The 18,166-nt window shown below is 40.8% G+C and overlaps 2 protein-coding genes across 3 annotated transcripts; one reads left to right on the top strand and one right to left on the bottom strand.

Annotated features, from left to right (window-relative positions):
• Window positions 1–3,103: 3,103 nt before the first annotated feature.
• On the bottom strand, window positions 3,104–4,677 carry ctxn2 (cortexin 2). 2 transcript variants are annotated; one of them, XM_020099459.2, is made up of 2 exons: window positions 4,540–4,677; window positions 3,104–3,568 (listed from the first exon to the last, which is right to left on the bottom strand). In XM_020099459.2, exon 2 carries the CDS (start codon window positions 3,497–3,499, stop codon window positions 3,254–3,256), a length of 246 nt encoding a protein of 81 aa, XP_019955018.1. In that variant the 5' UTR covers window positions 3,500–3,568; window positions 4,540–4,677; the 3' UTR covers window positions 3,104–3,253. The 2 variants fall into 2 exon arrangements, with proteins under 2 accessions (XP_019955018.1, XP_069381937.1); XM_069525836.1 differs by lacking the exon at window positions 4,540–4,677 and adding an exon at window positions 4,126–4,255.
• Window positions 4,678–8,246: 3,569 nt separating this feature from the next.
• On the top strand, window positions 8,247–17,653 carry myef2 (myelin expression factor 2). The gene is made up of 17 exons (XM_020099548.2): window positions 8,247–8,449; window positions 9,909–10,114; window positions 10,866–10,918; window positions 11,822–11,829; window positions 11,918–12,011; window positions 12,521–12,709; window positions 12,799–12,952; window positions 13,055–13,104; window positions 13,187–13,247; window positions 14,093–14,194; window positions 14,545–14,589; window positions 14,696–14,791; window positions 14,925–15,020; window positions 15,242–15,301; window positions 16,652–16,839; window positions 17,045–17,096; window positions 17,272–17,653. Exons 1-17 carry the CDS (start codon window positions 8,313–8,315, stop codon window positions 17,433–17,435), a joined length of 1,755 nt encoding a protein of 584 aa, XP_019955107.1. The 5' UTR covers window positions 8,247–8,312; the 3' UTR covers window positions 17,436–17,653.
• The last annotated feature ends 513 nt before the right edge of the window (window positions 17,654–18,166 follow it).

Raw genomic sequence — 18,166 nt, 5'->3', positions numbered from 1 at the left:
TTAGCCATGCTTAGAAATCACACAAGGAAAAAATACAATTATAAATAGAAAATAAAAAATGAAATAAAATATATAAAAATAACAATAAACCTAAAGTATAACACCTAAAAAAAGTATTGCAAATATTATAAGGTGCAATACATAAAACGGTGGGTTATTCTACAGCTCATCTCAGCTGTTGGTCCAGTTCAGTTAGTGTCGACCTGCTAGTTGCATTAATTGTAAAGCAGAAATAAACTGTGGCCTGAACTGTTACAGACCTGAAAATTCATCAATATCATGATAATAATAATAATAATAACAATAATTAATTAATTTATATTGAAAAATATTAACCGGCATTTAAGCAACAGAAAAAAAGGAAATGAGAAATGAGCAAATTAGATCATGGTGAAGTGAAGTTTGAGTCTATTAGGGGTAAATGATTAAACATAATAGATTTATAATCATTAAAATCTGTCACAGTAAATTCGACCTCTTAGCACGGTAAAGTCCGACTGTAAATTCAAACGCAGCCTCGGCTCGGGCTTCAGATTTTTCATGAGGGGTCTGACTTTTGTCACCAGCACTGTAAACTGTGTGTGGATGATATGAAAAAGAAATTAAGTTACATAAAGGCTAAAGCATAAAATAGATCCTCTCAAATAGAAAAATGATTAAAACATGCAGAATGACCAAACTTCACTGACCCGATCGCCTCACGAGAATTTTTTTGTTTAAAAGACTCTGCTGAAAGTAGCATTAATTGTAGATTACAACACTTTTAGAGTTAGTAGGACAGTGTTGGTTACAGGCTATTATATCTCTCATCTTATCACGAACATAGCCTGTGAAGTCCGAAGACCACAAGTAATAAACTAATGATTGATTATCAAAGCTAAGGTTCACTAGCTGACTCATTAGTCCTATTCTAATGATCCATTAAGCACTCAGGTCCTGTTTTCTTTCAAGGACATTATTTTTTCTGTTACATGCAGAAGACTGTAAGGACATAATCAGTGTGACTGTAAATGTGCATGGGCTCTTTTTGAAAATCTTCCTTAAAAATGTTTTCTCTTGTTTGCGAAGACAAAAATCGTTGTCTCTTGGTGTTTTATGTGTTTTCAATAAACTTTTTAAAAAAGCAAACAACATGACTTTGCAGCGACATATGAAATTACAATGCAAAGCAGAAAGATTTGTGAAAATTTGATAGATTTATAACCCAGAGTTGTTTGTTTCCTCTTTAGTCAGTGGGCCTTTAGGCAGAGGAGGAAAAGGGCAGCATTTTTCCCCCACTAAAATAGATTTCAGATAAGGATGTCACCCAGGTGACAGAGATAATGGTGCAATAATGATTGCATTCCTGACGAGTGATGTGCGTTGTGGGGAGGTGTGCACACTGGCCTGGCCTCTGAGAGTGGAAGGCTTTACAGATCAAGACCTGCTTTGTCACACAAGACTGTCAGTAGATGTGTATCTCTCACTACTGCAACATTAGCCCAATTCTCTCCTTGCATATTAACATAGACTGTATAAGAATCTACCCCTATATTGTTAAAAAGTCTGTTCACCTCTTTTTCTCCCTCCGGTTTCCTCTCCGTTTGTTGGATGTTATTTTTTTTACTTCACATATTCCGCACATTGCAACAAGACCCAAATGGCAACAATTCAACTAACGATGTTTTAAAGTGAAGAAATTCTATTTATTTCACATCATTGAATCAAATCTATATCAACAAGGAATCTCTACCACCAGCTGAGCAAGCAACAGGTCACAAGATGCACTGTCGGTCATCATGATATGCCACACGCATCCACGCTCGCGCACACACACACACACACACTCACACTCACATAAACAGGTGCTCTAATGTTTCTAGATGAAGGCACATAAACCCATTGAAGGTCACAGTAAGGCAGAGTCACAGCACTAAGGAGAAACCGTAGACTGTAGAAAATTAGCAAAGGAACACTCAAGACTTTGACCAGTCTGCTGCATCACAGAATCTCTGTTAAGTCCTGTCCTCGTGTGTGGGGGGGAGAGAGCAGGTGTGAATGGGCGAGGATGGCTGAGAGTAGGAGGAAGAAGGTGTCCACGTGTGGCGCTGACATACATCCCACCCGTTTCCCGTGTGACCTTTTTCCTCTGCGGACAGGAAGTGAGAGTTTCTCCTTGTCATTAGAAAACTAGCAGCACTGGAAGAGAGGGAGAGTTCCTCCTAGTCTCTGGTCTTCATTTCCCTCGAAAGTTCTTTGGCTTGACCGCATCCAACAGCCAACCTTCAGACAGAACGCTTGATGGATGGAAATGTCAACAGTCCGTTAATCGGCATCGTAATCATGTAACTTTGCGGACGTTCTGTCAAGAGTAAACAATTTTTTTCTTTCACTCAAACATGTAATTTTGGCAACATACAGTTTATCATTCAAAACCAGCAGCAGTACAAACTCTAACAGAGTTGCTTTTGCATCATTTAGACGCTGTAACGCCGTAACGTAAATCACAGTTTGTTCCGTTGCCTTTTCGCTGCATTACTTCAAAAAACAAGACACCACGGAAAGGACCAATCTGTAGACACACAGCAGCATCAGCATCCCTTTGGATCACCAACAGATTGGATTTGATTAGTCCACAAAGCAGGAAATTGAACATAATACCCTGTATCCAACCGTACAGTATACAATCTTGTGCAGAAGAGCTTTGCTGTGCAGAGGTGGAACCGCTCTGCTTCCCATGATGAGTTCACATGTCCCTGAGTCTTCACACTGTGTCTGAATAATCCCACTGCACCCATGACACTCCATCCCCACCCACAAGCATCCACCTCCACATCCACCTCCACATCCACCTCTGATCTACAGACATTCATCTTGTGGGCATGGGTTAAAGGGGCCTCCAGCCATTTCTGTGTAAATCCATGATCTGAAATGCACACCACCCTGGCAGAAAGGCAGAGAATATGTCACAGCATCTGTCGCACACTTGGTCAGACACACACACAACAGACATGTAGCCACACACAGTCGAGAGACTCACACACAGGCTCTGAACTAACAAACGCACACACATTGAACAACACACACAGCTTCAGTCTGTCACAGAGAGATGTCTTAATGGTGCGTCGGTGTCAGGAGTGAAGGTTTTGTGGGGCTGCGGCTTATGTGTGTTTGCATGTGTGCAAGCAAGCGCTATTTGTGTCCACGCGTATGCATATGTGTGTCTATAGGCATTTCTGTTCGTGATGGACATCTGTGGATGTGTGTCCCTGTGTTAAGTGAGGGCGTACTCAAACGTCCCTTTCTCCAGCCCCTCGATGCCGTCGGCCCAGTTGGAGGAGGGCATGCTGCTGTAGGGGTCCAGCAGGATCCTGAAACATCTGACTATCAGCAGCCCCAGGAACACCAGGAGCATCCCCACGAAGGCAAACGCTGTCTTCTGCTCCAGAGTCAGGGAGTGCGCCATCATGTCGTTTCCGCTCATGGCAGCAAGGGAGTGGTTGTAGTGGACGCTAAACATGGTAAACCAACATCTAGACGCCTCATCTTTCCTCCGTTAGGGTCAGGCGTTTAGGAGCCTGCATGTTACCTGGGCAGAGATTACATGACGGCTTCAGATTAGTGCTGTATCTAGTCTCTTGTGCAGAGAGGATCCGTCTAATCATCCCATGTAAATATTATCACACTTCATGCACACGCTGAGAGAAATAAAGGTGCGGATGTGTGAAAGGAAATACACACAGTTAAATAAGCAGGGTTACAGGTATCTATAAATAGCCTCTTTTGAGTGTGGTATCAAACAGATGTCCAGAGACTTCGATCTCTCTCTCTCTCTCTCTCTCTCTCTCTCTCTCTCTCTCTATCTATCTCTCTCTCGCTCTCACTCCCCCCCTCTGAAAAATGATGCAAAAAAAAATGTACAAAAAGAAAACATGAGCAGAGGAGTGAGAGAGACTGCAGGAAAACAGGTTCAGGAATACGAGCTGATGCCATGACTGCATTCCTTTAAGTCTGCTTGGAATTACATTGTGTCGCAGTGCATAGCCAGCTGTTAAACAAAGGCAAAGCAGTAGCAGGTATCAATGAAAAACGTCACACCTCACACACATGTGATGCATGTTTGCTTTAGAGGAGAGGGATCTCTACCTGTTGCGTGTGAGCAGATGCCTGCCAGACAGTGTAATTCCATTACACAAGAAAGCCACGGAGATTGACAAAACATAATCAAAAAATTGGTGCGGTCACACAAGTGGAGATCTGCCCCTGTCATTCTTTATCCACCCAAGATCCTTCACATGAACACAAGCAGCAGGTGGCTCAAGTGAGAGGAAGGGAGGGGGGGGGGGGGCACATACAGACTGGGGATTGAACAGAGAGATGTCAGATGAGGAAGAAGGAAGTGGAAGGATGAGGAGGACACTGCACAAAGTGTGCATGGTGAGATAGAGGAAGAGAGAGACAGGGGAGAGAGGGGGTAACATAGGGTGAAAGAAACAGGAGAGACTGCAATGACAGATTCCCTGGCATGGATGTGTGAGACAGAAAATGCAAGCGTCTCACCGTCATTATCGTTCCATCCTTACAGACCTGTTGCTGCTGTTCCTTGCGAGCAACTCCCCCGTCTTGGAGCCCCCAGACATATATCCATTATTTCACCGATTGCCATTGCATACCGGACGTGTCCAGCTAACCCCTTATCTAAACAAGAAGCTCGAGATAAAGAGAGAGAACTGGGGAAGCGAGGGAGAGGCTGGATCCAGCTATGATATGTCTCCCTTCTCTGAGATACATCTCCTCTCCTCATGCTCCCTTCACTTGCTGCCTCCTACTCATTATCATTCTGTTTCTCTGTCTCTCCCTCCAGAAGCACGCACGCTTGCTCCTGCTGCATGGCAACCACTTGTTAGTCTCACTCAGCTGCTCTGCTGCCTCACTCATTCATAACATTCCCCCTCAGCAGCACCACGACAGATGCAGCAGCAAAAATAAGCGATTCGCCCTCTTCTTCTTTTTCCTCCCCTCTTCATTCTCCCCCTCCCTGGCTTTATTTGGCTCTTCTCAAAATGACTCCACACAAATGTGACAGGAATATCATGGCTTGGCCAGCAGGAGAAATGCTGCCTCTCACTGCTCCCGGCCAGTAAATGCTGCTGCAAAGGTATTTTTGGTCCAGCGCAGCACTGTCCTCCTGCTTTTGGTGGTGTAGTGTTTTTAATTGGTGCAGTTTGCTGTGGTCAAATTGAATTAGCTCATCTGTTTACAGGCTTACAGATGCAAGCGCCCTGCACAGGCTGGAGGAGAAGACACAGATATTTAAATAGATTAGACTGAAGTGAATTAGAAGCAATATTGTGCAGGAAAACAATCAGAGTCATCTGATTGCAGGCCGTGACAGAATGCAGCAGTGAAGATTCTGGGCATATATTCTGGAGTGCAAATTACTTCAGCGATGTTTTTTTTGTCAGAGTGGTGCAGTGAGTCGGATCAGGATAGAAAAACATGCCATGAGGGCGATGGTCATCACTGGTGTGGGATGTGCAATAATTCAAGGCTCTTTTTCACTTGTTAACAGCTGAGACATTCCTGATAAACTTTCCACAAAGGTGAATCATCTCCCTCTTATTTATTTTCACTCCAAGGTGATGTCGTATTTTTTTAAATGTCCCTTTTTCCTGTGTCATGTGTCTTGCTGAATTGTAAAATACCTAAGGTCATTTGGCACAACTGTGCCAGCTACTCAAAAATACAGTTTTATTTCACTTGTAGTTCAAGGGCAGTTCTTAAATTAGATGAGGAGATGGCACATACTATAGAAAACGATATTGTTTTCACTTTCTGGCATTGCCCTCACGTCAATTTAAAAGACAAGGTCGAAATGGAAAACTATCGTGTCATAGCACAGAAGCGTGTGGCCATTAGTGATGAGGTCGAGTTACAGACAGTGTGAATTGCATTTCATTATGTTTTGAATCCATTACAGTGAATTGACTGTCAGATGTGAAAATTAACATTTGCTGAATCAACTTTATAACACGTTTCAATAGTTGGCACATGCAAATGTGTTTTTACTTATGCGTGAGGGTGTGCTCGTATGCTTTGGACTGCTTTGACTCCTGAGACAATCTGAAGGTATTGCATAGAGAATATTAGGATTGACATTGTCCTTAGTACATAAGGATAAAGATTATTAGACTTTTATCTGTCAGACAACAGATAATAAGTAAAACTGATATGTAAAACTGTAAAAAATTCCATGAACTGCTATCACAATACACCCTGTAATGTTAATGAACTCCATATCACACCACAGTGTCATATTATGCATTTCCTAATGTGGTCAGAGATAAACTCAAGGTCTTCAGACAGCTATAGCAATAGCCATATCACACACGCAAATTTACTACCAGGTTTAAATTGTGCTATTTTGTTGTATTCACACTATAAATAAACACTGAATTATTATCGTCATCGCTTGTGGGTTTTGCAATTTGACTTAGTTGTTGCTTGAAAAAAAGACACAGTTACTTTTTGTCCAGTGTTGTTGCTTGGTTTGTTGTGAACACAATTTTATATCTCAAGTAGATGATATTTGAGTCTGGAGTGTTTCCAAGGAAGTCACAGCAAAGACATCTTCTGGGCACAGATGGTGAGTAATCAGATCCAAAGGCCGAGTCTGGCAGCTACAAAAAGATAAAAAGCTACAAATGTGGTCTGCTGCTTAGAATTTACTGCCTCACTGTGACTGCTGCAAAGTTAACTTGAGATTCATATTTCAGGTGTAATTTATTGTGGAAACTCAATATCAAAGTGGCACACAATCACATTTTTTACATATGATGATGTAATTACAATTTATTGTATACCTCAAATTTTGTCAATGTAATCTTCTTTTTGTTGAAGCATCTGCACAGACGAGCAGGTTCTCTACAAATGTTGAAGCGTATTGTGTAAAGAAAATGAAATGATTCCTCCAGTGGAGTAAAAGTGCATCAATCAATATTTTCAGGAATGATGAACTGGCTTGGCTTTGTATTACAATCAATAAGGCAGGACTTTTACGGTCTGACACTGTGGGTCTGCTGCCTACAATATTGTAGGTTATATGTATTACTGGTATTGCTTGAACGAGACTGTAAAATGATAAAGCTAATACACACTTTACAATAGCTGTTGCAGTAAATCATTAGGTTAAAAACATTGTAGAGTATGCAGGGACTCACTGGTGCTGGTAGAAATCTTCAGGTTCGGTCGAGCTCATGGATCAAACTGTTTTCCTGCGTTGGAGAGATGTTGATGTGGCTTTCAACGATCAGAAGCATTAATCAGTAACAGTCACTTCTCTTATTCACTTAACTGACCCCTGAAATCAACTGCTAAGCTATGTGCACAATCTTTTCAAATATTACCATACTGTTCACTAAACTAAAGCCTGACTCATATCACGGTTGGTCGATAATATCGGTTAATGTGAGTCTTGCAGACACATCGCTATCAGTGTCTATATTTGCCGAAAGGTGCAGATATGAAAACTTTTATCTGACTGAACAGTGCAGCAACATTATGGGCAACAATAGTTTAGATTTTTTGTATTTAGGGTATTTGTGTTTTATTTTTATTCATAGCTATGACTTTTTAAAATATATTTATTTACACTGTTTTGAAGTAAATGACTCGACATAATCTCTGATAATATACAAGAGGGTGAGTCACCTCGTATTGCTTTGTCATATAAATACACATATGCACATCCTTTAGATTTCAGGTCCTACGTGGAATCGAAGAGATGGTTTTGAAATTAAGCTTCTTCAAACTTAAAGAAACAACAGGAATGATTTACACCATGTTTGTAACCTGTCCTCTGATATCCTCCTCCTGGTTACCACTGCAGTATGGAGGCCTGTTATTTTTTAGTGACCAGTTACTTCAACTGTATTGGATTTGGCTGCAACGCTGTTTAGCCCTGAAACTCCACAAGTGTTTCGTGGACTCAAACACTTCCCCCACCCCTCCATCGACACCGTGGTGAGCAGATCCTGAATTAACGGTAACTGTAAAAGCCTTAATCACAAGTCTTTAAGGGTTTTCTGACAACATCTTGGGAACCATTGAGAATTATCTTTGAATATATCTCGGCCAACGTGTCGGTATTGGAATGGTTTCACTCCCTGATATCGGTTTTTATATTGGCGCGTGAATCCCGCCCGGAAGTCGAGTTGTTCCCGTTCCGCTCTGTTCCCGCGGGCTGCCTAGCGACAGCTCCCAAGTCTCGCGACAGCGGCGCAGATCTCCTCTGCACATTTTGAACTGCGTAGCGTCGGGGGCATCTTGCGTCGATGTGCGACCAGCAAACCCTCAACATGGCAGACGTTCCAGCCCTTGACGAGGAGCCGAAGCAAGACGAGTCCACCGCGTCCGTCCCGTCCGAAACCGACGAGACGTCCCAGGAAGAGACTCCCAACGGGGTGAAGACGTGAGTGAGCCCGGCGGAGTCCCGTGTGTGCAGCCGTTAGCAGGGTTAGCTAAAATGGAGTCCGGGGCATGCTAGCTATTGTCAGACAGAAAGCCTCCACAGTGTGGTGGACGTCAGGTTCGCAGCTAACATGACACCAGGAGCGTGATTTCAAAGCTCCGTGTGTTTTCTGTCGCGGGTTCTTTCTTGCTCGACAAACACGAAGCACTGGAGGATTCTCCTGAGCTAACCTCGGTGGTGTTTTGCTTTAGCTAAGGTTAGCTAGCGTCTGTTCAAACCATCGGATTGGACTGATTTTAACTAGCTGGTTAGACATCTTAACTCGGTGGCACTTGATTTCACACAACAGCTAGCGTTAGCACTGCTTTTTGTTTTCATCACAGCTGTTCGTGTCTTTGTGTTATGATGACATTGACGTGAATTTAGCTGCTGACCCCGCACTGCTCGTTGAAAATGCCTAACAAGCTATGCTAGCGAACACAAACCTTTCTCTTCTGTTTACAGCAGACAGTTGTCCTGATTTAATGCAATTAACTTTACAATGTTTTAAAAGTACAAAGCTTAGGTAAACGTTAGAAAGTCTCAATAGATGATTTATTCAATGTCTGAATAAGGTAATGTCCGTCTGTAGTTCATGTGAAGGTGTCTCAGTGTGTGTCTAACAAAGTTCAGATTACAAATGTAGTCCTGTTTAGATTTTATTATGCTGCTTAATAACATCCATTTATTTTGTATGGAAGGATGTTAAACAAATACAACAATATCATCAAATATAATACTTATGAAGAAGCTGCAACTTTTAACTCTCAGCATTTGCTCTGTGCAGCAGTGGAACAGGGTCACAGCACACGAGTGAATGACAAGAATAGAGTTGATGGACATAACATTGGATGTGGTGTCAAAGTTTGAAGAGCAGCCGTTGAGCAAGATTCTGTATTCAAACCAAATGCCAGAAGGAACCATGAGTTGCTTTCAGACATGCCCTGAATTCCGCAGAGTCCCTGTATTATCTCCAAGGAGGTGCATGTGTGAACCCAAACGTCAGAGTGAGAGGCTCTGGATTATCTGCAGACCTTCTCCGCCTGGCCTCCTAGTTTAAAGGTCGTAGAATATAAGGAGAATCCGATGTGAGAACACAGGGGTTCCCCCAGCTGAAAAAAATCTGCCGGCGAAAAGCGGTTCTATATACGCTGATGACATTGATGAATATGTCTTGAGAGTTTGTGGTGATAAGAGCAGACGCTGTTGTCTGTGTGTTGTAAAGAATTTCATGTGATTTCCACAGTGGAGTTAATACGTTACTTCCTGTCGCTGCCTGCTGCTTCACCTCTCTTGTATCGTTGCCATCGTTAATACTGGTGTTGCGATAAGTTGGCCTAATAAATACTATGGTTCATGGTTTTCAAATATGGTTTTGAGATGGGCTGCTCACTCACGTGCCGCTTTGTGTCGTTAACAGGGATGGGGAAGAAACTAAGGCCCCCAAAGAAAACCAGGATGGTAAAGAGAAGTCTTCTGGGAGCAGAAGAGGAAACCGCTATCATCCCTACAAAGAAAAACATAGTGGTGGAGAAAAGAAGGGTACTCATAGGAACCGGGTGTTCATCAGCAATATTCCCTATGATATGAAGTGGCAGGCAATTAAAGATCTAATGCGTGAGAAAGGTAAAGTCCATGGTGATGGGATGTGTCTCCACTTCTCTCTATCTCTTCAACTGAGTAGAAGTTCTTCACCCTTTTCGCTTGTTTTCAGATAGAGCATTCTGTTTGTAGCTGTAGTCAATTAGTTTGTAGCTTTTCTCTGGATGTATTAAGTGCAGAAAGAAGGGAACCAACATAGTGTGATATTAGGTCATTGGAGTTTTAATTAATTCTTTTGGATGGACTCTAAATTAGCCTGGGCTGATATGTCTGTGAGATGAACATAGTTCTATTGTCACTTGTTAAATGGCATTGTCAGCTCCAAAATGTAACCTCAAACCAGTCGTAGAATTGATTGTTGAATGTTTTTGTTGTAACTTTTGAAAGGTGAATCTTCTATGAATGAATATACTGCAATGTTTTACTTTCTGAATCATGAGGGTTTCAAGAAGCCTCTTGAAAGGTCAAAGGGCAGCTGTAAAACTTTCAACTGCCATGAATGGAATCTTTTGACAAACTGATCATGTTGAAGTCTTTTGAATTTCCCAGGTTTAACGTAGCTGTGTTTCTCTCTGGCCTTGGCCCTTTGGGTGTCTCAGTCACTGCCCAGAATGGCATGGTGTTGTCTGGTGGAATGTTGGTCTGGGCTGACTGTTGATCATTAATGGGACATCTCCATCTGTAGCGGCATTGCCAAGGCCAACGGCGACTTGAAGACTTGGTGACTTAAATTCCTTTGTTCTTTTGGTATTTTTCCTTTGTATGTCTCATGTAGTTGGTGAGGTTACATACGTGGAGCTCTTTAAGGATGCAGAAGGAAAGTCAAGGGTAAGTGATGTGGCCAACTTGCTGCACGAGGTTTTAAATGCCCTCAGCAGGCTCTCATTAATCAAGTGTTCTTTTAGGTTCTGATCCTTTGGGTCTCACTATGTTACTGAACTGGTGATACTGTAGGTTGTGTTTAGAACCTGATAGATGGCTAATGATTGATATTCCTTTGAAAGGGAGATGTCCTGTTGATTTTGGAAAAGTAGCCTAATGAACTCACCTTAAGAGTACACTTTTGCTTTTGTTGTTGTCATTTCAATTGGTTTAAAAGTTTGTCTGTTTGGCCATTTTCCAAAGGGAAATGTGGGTTGTTTGATTTGTCTTATTGATTGACCCTCATGTCTCAAAATCTTACTTTTACAATTCTGTTCTATGGCACAGCTCTCGCTTCAGAGGAACATAACAGTCGTGATGCTGTAGTGTTTTTTTTTATTAAATGCCAAAATTGTACATATATAATATATGTAAAGTTGGGCCACACAATTTTTTATTCCTGTAGTAAAACTAGTTAATCCTAACTATGTTAATGCTTTTTAAATTGTCTTCCTTGTTTTTGTGTCCAGTTCAAAAAATATTTCAGGTAAATTGCAGTTCATAGATATCTGTAAGTGCCAGATATTTGTTATCAAAACTAATAAAATTGAAATTATTATCATTTCTTTATTATTAAGACCATATCAATTGTTAACATTACTGTTTCTAGCTTGTAAATCAAACACAACCAAAAACTGCTGGCTCAAGTCAGTGGGAGAAATTAGCCAACATGCACTAAAGGAAAATACACATGCTGTATATATTAAATATGATGTTCTGGTGCTTTGTCTTGATTTTAACTGTAATTTGTTCACTCCTTCAACTTTGGATGGGTTTGCTACCTGGACTCCTATGATGCTGTCTGGTTAGGGTTGTGGGTAAGAAACTGGCCGTATTTCTCATACAAACATATATAAATATTTTATCTTGTTTTTGCATGGACTAATTTTTTTCCTGATTCAACAGTGTGGTGGAGTTCAAAGATGAGGAGTTTGTGAAGAAGGCGATATTAACTATGAATAAGCATGACCTGAATGGAAGGCCACTCAACATCAAGGAGGTGGGAGCAAAGCAAAGTTGAATGATTATAGCAAAATTCAAAGTGAGATCAATATATTATTTTTGTAACACATTGTTTTTTTTCCTCTTATTATACACTGAAATACTTCCTGACAGATGATGATCCTCATTTAAGTTTGTAACAAAGTACTGGAGACAGTAGAAGCACCAAATAATTATACAATTGTGTATTATAAGTTATACAACCTTTACAAAGTCAACTTTATTGCCATTTCTGCCATGTGTACAGGACATAAACAGGATTGAAATACCTTTCCTTTCTGAAAAAAACACAATAATTCAGAACAAATAAGTACACACATATTAAAACATAGTATGCAGTCTAAAGGCACATTGTGGATGGGATCAGAGTAGTGCAAACCCAATAGTACAAAAGTACTAAATTGAAAGTAATGTACTTACACAGAATGTACCACAGGCATTTGCCATATTATCTCAAATCAGATGTAAATTGCTGCATTTTTCTTTTATTGTTTTCTATCTTAATAGGACCCTGATGGGGAACATGCCCGGCGTGTGCTGCAACGCATGGGAGGTCAACAGGGAAGTCGTGGACAGGACATGGGGCCCGGTGGGATGAATGTCCCACCGTCCATCGCCAACAACCCCAACATCCCACCTGAGGTCATCCATGGGCTGCAGGCCGGGCGGCTGGGCACCACAGTGTTTGTGGCCAACGTGAGGATGCTAATCGACAACTTTTAACTATAACCTCATGATTTTTCATCTTAAATGAAATTTATGGTCTTTGTTTTTTTTTTTCACAGCTGGATTTCAAGGTGGGCTGGAAGAAGTTGAAGGAGGTGTTTTGCATGGCAGGTGTAGTGAAACGAGCAGATGTAAAGGAGGATAAAGATGGAAAGAGCCGCGGGATGGGAACAGTGACTTTTGAGCAATCACTGGAGGCAGTGCAGGCCATATGTATCCTTTCAAAACAAACACCAAGAGATTAAATCTAGAAAGAGCACACAAAACAAATACTTAAGAATTTCACTGTGACCTTCTCCTTGACTCTGAACTCAGCCATGTTCAATGGACAGATGCTTTTTGATAGACAGATGCATGTCAAAATGGTATGTTACTTTTTGTTATTTAACTTTTCATAACTTGTACAGAAAATATAAAGAATCTAAACATTTGCTTTGATTACTACAGGATGAAAAATCTCTCCCCCCTGATGATTTCTGTCAAGTCGAAAAATCACCTCAATTACCAAGTGAGTAATCTGCTGTCAAACTGTCAGATTACAGAATCAGATCCCTAGAAATAATCTCAGTGAATTGAACGTTGATGTTGTCAGTGTAAGAGGCATAATCTGGAAACAAATGACACATGTTGATAACATTTTATAGATGTTTCAGTCATATCCGAAAAACACAGGTTTGGTCTCGAAGCGGAAATCTAGTAAAATTAAAAACAAAGTCGGTTACACTTATTGTCCTGTTGTTGCCCTCTGTTATCTGCTTACTGCTTGACACATAAAGACATAATAAAAGTAAATGGTTGCAATTGCAGTTAAATATTAAACAAACTTATTTGAGGGACAAGTCTCCACACTATATATTCATAGGGCTATTTATAATTGTATAAAATGTTGCTTCATACAGTGATTGAGCAGTTTTTACGGACATTATTTAATCAACAAAGACAGAAAATGATATCAGAAAATATGAATAACTGTAGTAATAGTTGTTTTCTCGTGGAAGCTCATAATAGACCTGCCAGTCAGATTGAGTTGTAGCTTTGTTAATGGCCGGAGGTCTGATGTCTGCACTGAAATGAACTCGGCACACCAAAATAAGATGTGGAAATATCCCATAAATTTAATAGCATGCCACACGAGTGAATAAATAACACCTGTTCTACCCGACGGCTTAAAATATGCTGTAAGCTTTACTTCCTCCATTCGTGAGTGCCTTGCTGATAATAATCATGTTTTGTCTTAAGTGCCCAGAATTTTTCAACAGCATATCACAAAAGATGTCTCTAGTATGTAATCCACTCTACTATCCACTCATACATTACACAGCTCAAACCTTTCACTGTGTATTTTGTGTGTAGGGGGTCTAGGTGGTATTGGCATGGGACTGGGGCCAGGTGGGCAGCCAATAAATGCCACCCGCATGAGTGGCAGAGAAGGCATGGGCTCCATGGGGCCTGGAGGTGAGTGACCTCAAGTATTTTTAGTTATGTTTAGGTAAATGTACACTACAGGCTGCAAATTAAGTCTACACACACATTGCCGAATATCGCAACAACATCAATCTGAAACGAACCATCATCCCTTTACTGACATTTATGTGGCCCTTCCTCTGACCCTGCAGCATTGACAATCTGTGTTAATGAGATATGAGCAGAGCTGAAAGCCAGGACTGATACTGTCATTGTGCCTAAAAGCACCTCTGCACAGTGTTTGATTATCAGACTACACACAGCACATTTCCATACACAACTAAAGGATGTTAATGGATAAACGTATGTTGGTATGTCCTGACTGACTTTTTCTGTCATAGGTATGGACACTTCAGGTTATGGGGGGATGAACAGAATCGGAGGAGGTGAGTCTATTGCCCATTATGAGTTTTCCTTGGCACGACTGGTCTGTGTTTGTTTTTGTGGATTGACGGAGAGGGTGAAGTTGAAACGTGGTGCTTCTTCTCTCAGGAATGAGTGGTGGCGGGGGCTTTGGGGGCATGGATAATATGGGCAACATGGGCGGCTTTGGAGCGAGAGACATGGCTCCAGTTGGCAGGATGGGAGGTAACTCCACGTGTTTGCTTCTGCTGGGCACAGACGTGGTTTAGTCCGAGGTTACACTGTTGACACAGAGATGCACTATGGTGTGGTAACTTTCTGTCTAATGCTGATTTTTTTGTTGTTTGATTCTTTGTAGATATGTACCGATCTGGGATGGGTGGAATGGATCGAGACTTCAGCCACAGTGACATGCCAGTGAATCGAGGGTTTGGGGATTCTTTTGGAGGAATGGGTAAGTAAAGCTTTTAATACAGAGTCACCTCAATTCCTTTCAAACTTAAACAAAGGAAGTTATGCAAGTTCCACTGTGCAGTTTGGTTTGAGTAATGATGTGTTTTAGGGTTAGGATTTGTTTTTGTTTGCCGTTCTATTTTACAGTTGACTTCTTATTTTGTGACATTGTTGTGTTATCGTTAAAATATTATCTGCACCAACTTGCGTTCTCACTTTAAGGTGGAGGTTTTGGAGGAGGCATGGGCAGTGGTGGCATGGGACACATGGGAACTGGATTAGGTAAATGAGATACTCCCTCCATAGTTTTTCTAAATCTGTTTTATATCATATATACAGGTTCTCTAGCAGAGCCACAGACCTCTTTACTACTGTTGACATTTGAAAGTTATTAGCCTGTATCATTTATAGTCCTTTGACAGCTACACCACAAATCATGTTAAAGGAGGAATGAACATTAGTTTACTATGAGGTGGTTAAACTTCATCAGCGCTGTGAATGGGCAATGCATAATAAGAAGTGTAGTGTTTAGAAAGACTGTCTTTCAATAAGATGACCCCAGAACAAGTACTGGCCTTGCTCAAGTGTTTCCAAACATGAGGCCTGTGAGCACACAGTGTGACTTGTTGAATAGTGATCTACATTGAGAGCTCTGGGTTATGTTTGACATCGTGGCCAACTGAAGGACTATTTACCAAGGACGTATTTTATGAAATCAACAGCTGTTGAATTATGAAGAACAGAAAAATTTTGAACCATTACCACCAGTGTATCCACTTACAAGTTATGTAACATTTCACTTTTATATAATATTGATTAGCTTGGGCACCCAACCAGAGCAAATACATTTAATGTGCATGTTGTTTGGGCCAAGATTAATTAATCCGGAAACCCCTAAAGTCATTTGCATCTTGTATTGATTATATACAGTGAGCACGTTTTACCTCTATTGATTTACTTTCATTTGTCAAGGTCACGGTGATATTTCACATTTGGTTGGACACTCAATTGGTGAAACTAATCTTGGGTCCCCCCACACATACATACAGCAGAGCAATAACAAGGCTTTACTAAGTAAATTCATAAGAACAAAAAGTATATATCATTGTACAGAAACTAAAAAAAACACCCATTTTATTTTATTGAATTTCTTCTCTGCATATTTTATTATCATTCCTTATTATTTACACAGTTTGACACAAAATGGAATACATGTAAGTGAAACTGCATTTTGTGTTATCAAGATAATTTGTATAATCGCTTTCATTCATGTGAAGTTTGTTTGGTGACTAATAGAACAAACTGGTCCAAAGTCTTGCACCTCGTGTATAAACAATGTCACGGTGTCATTGTACTCACTGTAACAGCCAATGCTTTGAAGGAATGGAATGTCAGCACAGTTTTGCAACATCACTTCAATGTCACGTTATTGGACATAATTAATGAAAAGCTATGTAATGGTTGAAGGTATCATAATATTTAACTGGGCCAGTTTGTTGTAGGTTTTGTCTTAAAAATGTATAAATGTGAGATAAGCTTTTACACGAGAACCGTGCGGCAACCTGTTTATGCTGCTCTGTTAGAATGTGCTGAACATTAGTTTCTCATTGTGTGTGCGTGTGCTGATTGCAGGTGGTGGAATGGGCAACATGTCAATGGACCGTATGGGCTCTGGCTTTGACCGTATGGGCATGTCAGGAATGGACATGAACCGTGGCTTTGGTGGCTATGGAGGCGGGGGGCCGAGCCACATGGGCGGAGGGGGCATGTCTGACAGAGGCTCTGGGTCCAAAGCAGGCTGTCAGATCTTTGTGCGAAATGTAAGTTAGACATGTGAGACCTTAGTTAGTACAGGGAGTAAACAATGTGGAGAGTCCTAGAGGTGGTTAATAACCACAACCCTTCTGCTGCTTAATGACCACGTCATTGATACATTTTATTTTTTTAGTGCATTGACACAATTTATGTTTTGCCTGTATTAAAATAAGTAAATTACAGAATTCAAAAAATATAATTCTGTTGCAGCTGTCCTATGATCTTACATGGCAAAAGCTGAAAGAGAAGTTCAGTCACTGTGGTAAGTCTTTTCCTCACTAATAATCACATTTTCACTACTGATGCAAAAACTTAAATATTACTTATAGCACTCGAACAGAAGATTTTCCTTTGACATTGATGTCGGCCTTTAATCTACACTTTGTGAGATATTGTGTCTTCGAGATGAATTCATTGCTCTTTGTTGTGTTGTGCAGGCCAGGTGATGTTCGCTGAGATCAAGATGGAGAACGGGAAGTCAAAGGGCTGTGGAACGGTGAGATTCGACTCGGCAGAGAGCGCCGACAAGGCCTGCAGAATGATGAATGGAACCAAGATCAATGGCCGAGAGGTTGATGTGCGTATCGATCGCAACGCCTAGAGCTTTTGTAGAAGTCATTCTAACACACTTCCACATTCAGCCCTTTCGCCAATGAGCTTTTGTTTTGTTTTAAAAACACAATTACTTCATATCTCCAGCTGTCCACTGTTTCAAATGTTTTTTTTTTTGTTTATATATACACTATAGCAGTTTTGTTTTGTAAACCCTTTTTAATTTGTCAGGCAGTTTGTTTGAACGAATAAACTTTTTAATTTTTATGTCTGTTCGTTGTTATATCTCCTGAGATCAAAGTTCTTCACAGTGTCAAACAGGCCCAGGGTGTTAACTCTCTTATTGCTCAACACTGCCACACAGTGGCCCCTAAGAAAGTTGGGAAATTCTACATTCATTACAAAAGCATTTCTTGGAATACAGTGGGAACAGAGTGTACTGATTATCAGATCCATCACTAAGTTAAAATTCCTCAGATATTTTAATTCCCAGAGCTTGAAGGTTAGCAGTAGTTCTGTTTCTGGCAGAACGGATTGTTACCTTTTATCGTTGGCATCATTGTCAGTGTCTGAAGTTCATGTAAGCTTCACAGAGTTAATTATAAACAACTGATAAAAAGTTAGTGTTTCTGCTTTAGGTAAACGAAGACAAGCGGAAAGTTTTTTTGTTTGTTTTTTTACCATTTATTGCTCGTTCCTCCACTCTTCCTTGCAGGCGACAAGGCTCATAAAAGCTTATCAGAACATTGTAGATGATGCCTCTTTTGCTGTAATTCACTC

Source organism: Paralichthys olivaceus, chromosome 1 (genome assembly GCF_024713975.1).
Source record: "Paralichthys olivaceus isolate ysfri-2021 chromosome 1, ASM2471397v2, whole genome shotgun sequence".
In the NCBI taxonomy this organism is placed as follows: domain Eukaryota; kingdom Metazoa; phylum Chordata; class Actinopteri; order Pleuronectiformes; family Paralichthyidae; genus Paralichthys; species Paralichthys olivaceus.
The sequence above is the reverse complement of the archived record's forward strand: the minus strand, read 5'-3'. Positions and strand labels throughout refer to the sequence as shown.

Coding starts and splice junctions, on each gene's coding strand:
- ctxn2 (XM_020099459.2), bottom strand. CDS start 3,499: ATGTTTAGCGTCCACTACAACCACTCCCTTGCTGCCATGAGCGGAAAC.
- myef2 (XM_020099548.2), top strand. CDS start 8,313: ATGTGCGACCAGCAAACCCTCAACATGGCAGACGTTCCAGCCCTTGAC. Junction 12,012..12,520: donor GGCCACTCAACATCAAGGAG/GTGGGAGCAAAG, acceptor CTATCTTAATAG/GACCCTGATGGGGAACATGC. Junction 14,195..14,544: donor GGGCTCCATGGGGCCTGGAG/GTGAGTGACCTC, acceptor TTTCTGTCATAG/GTATGGACACTTCAGGTTAT.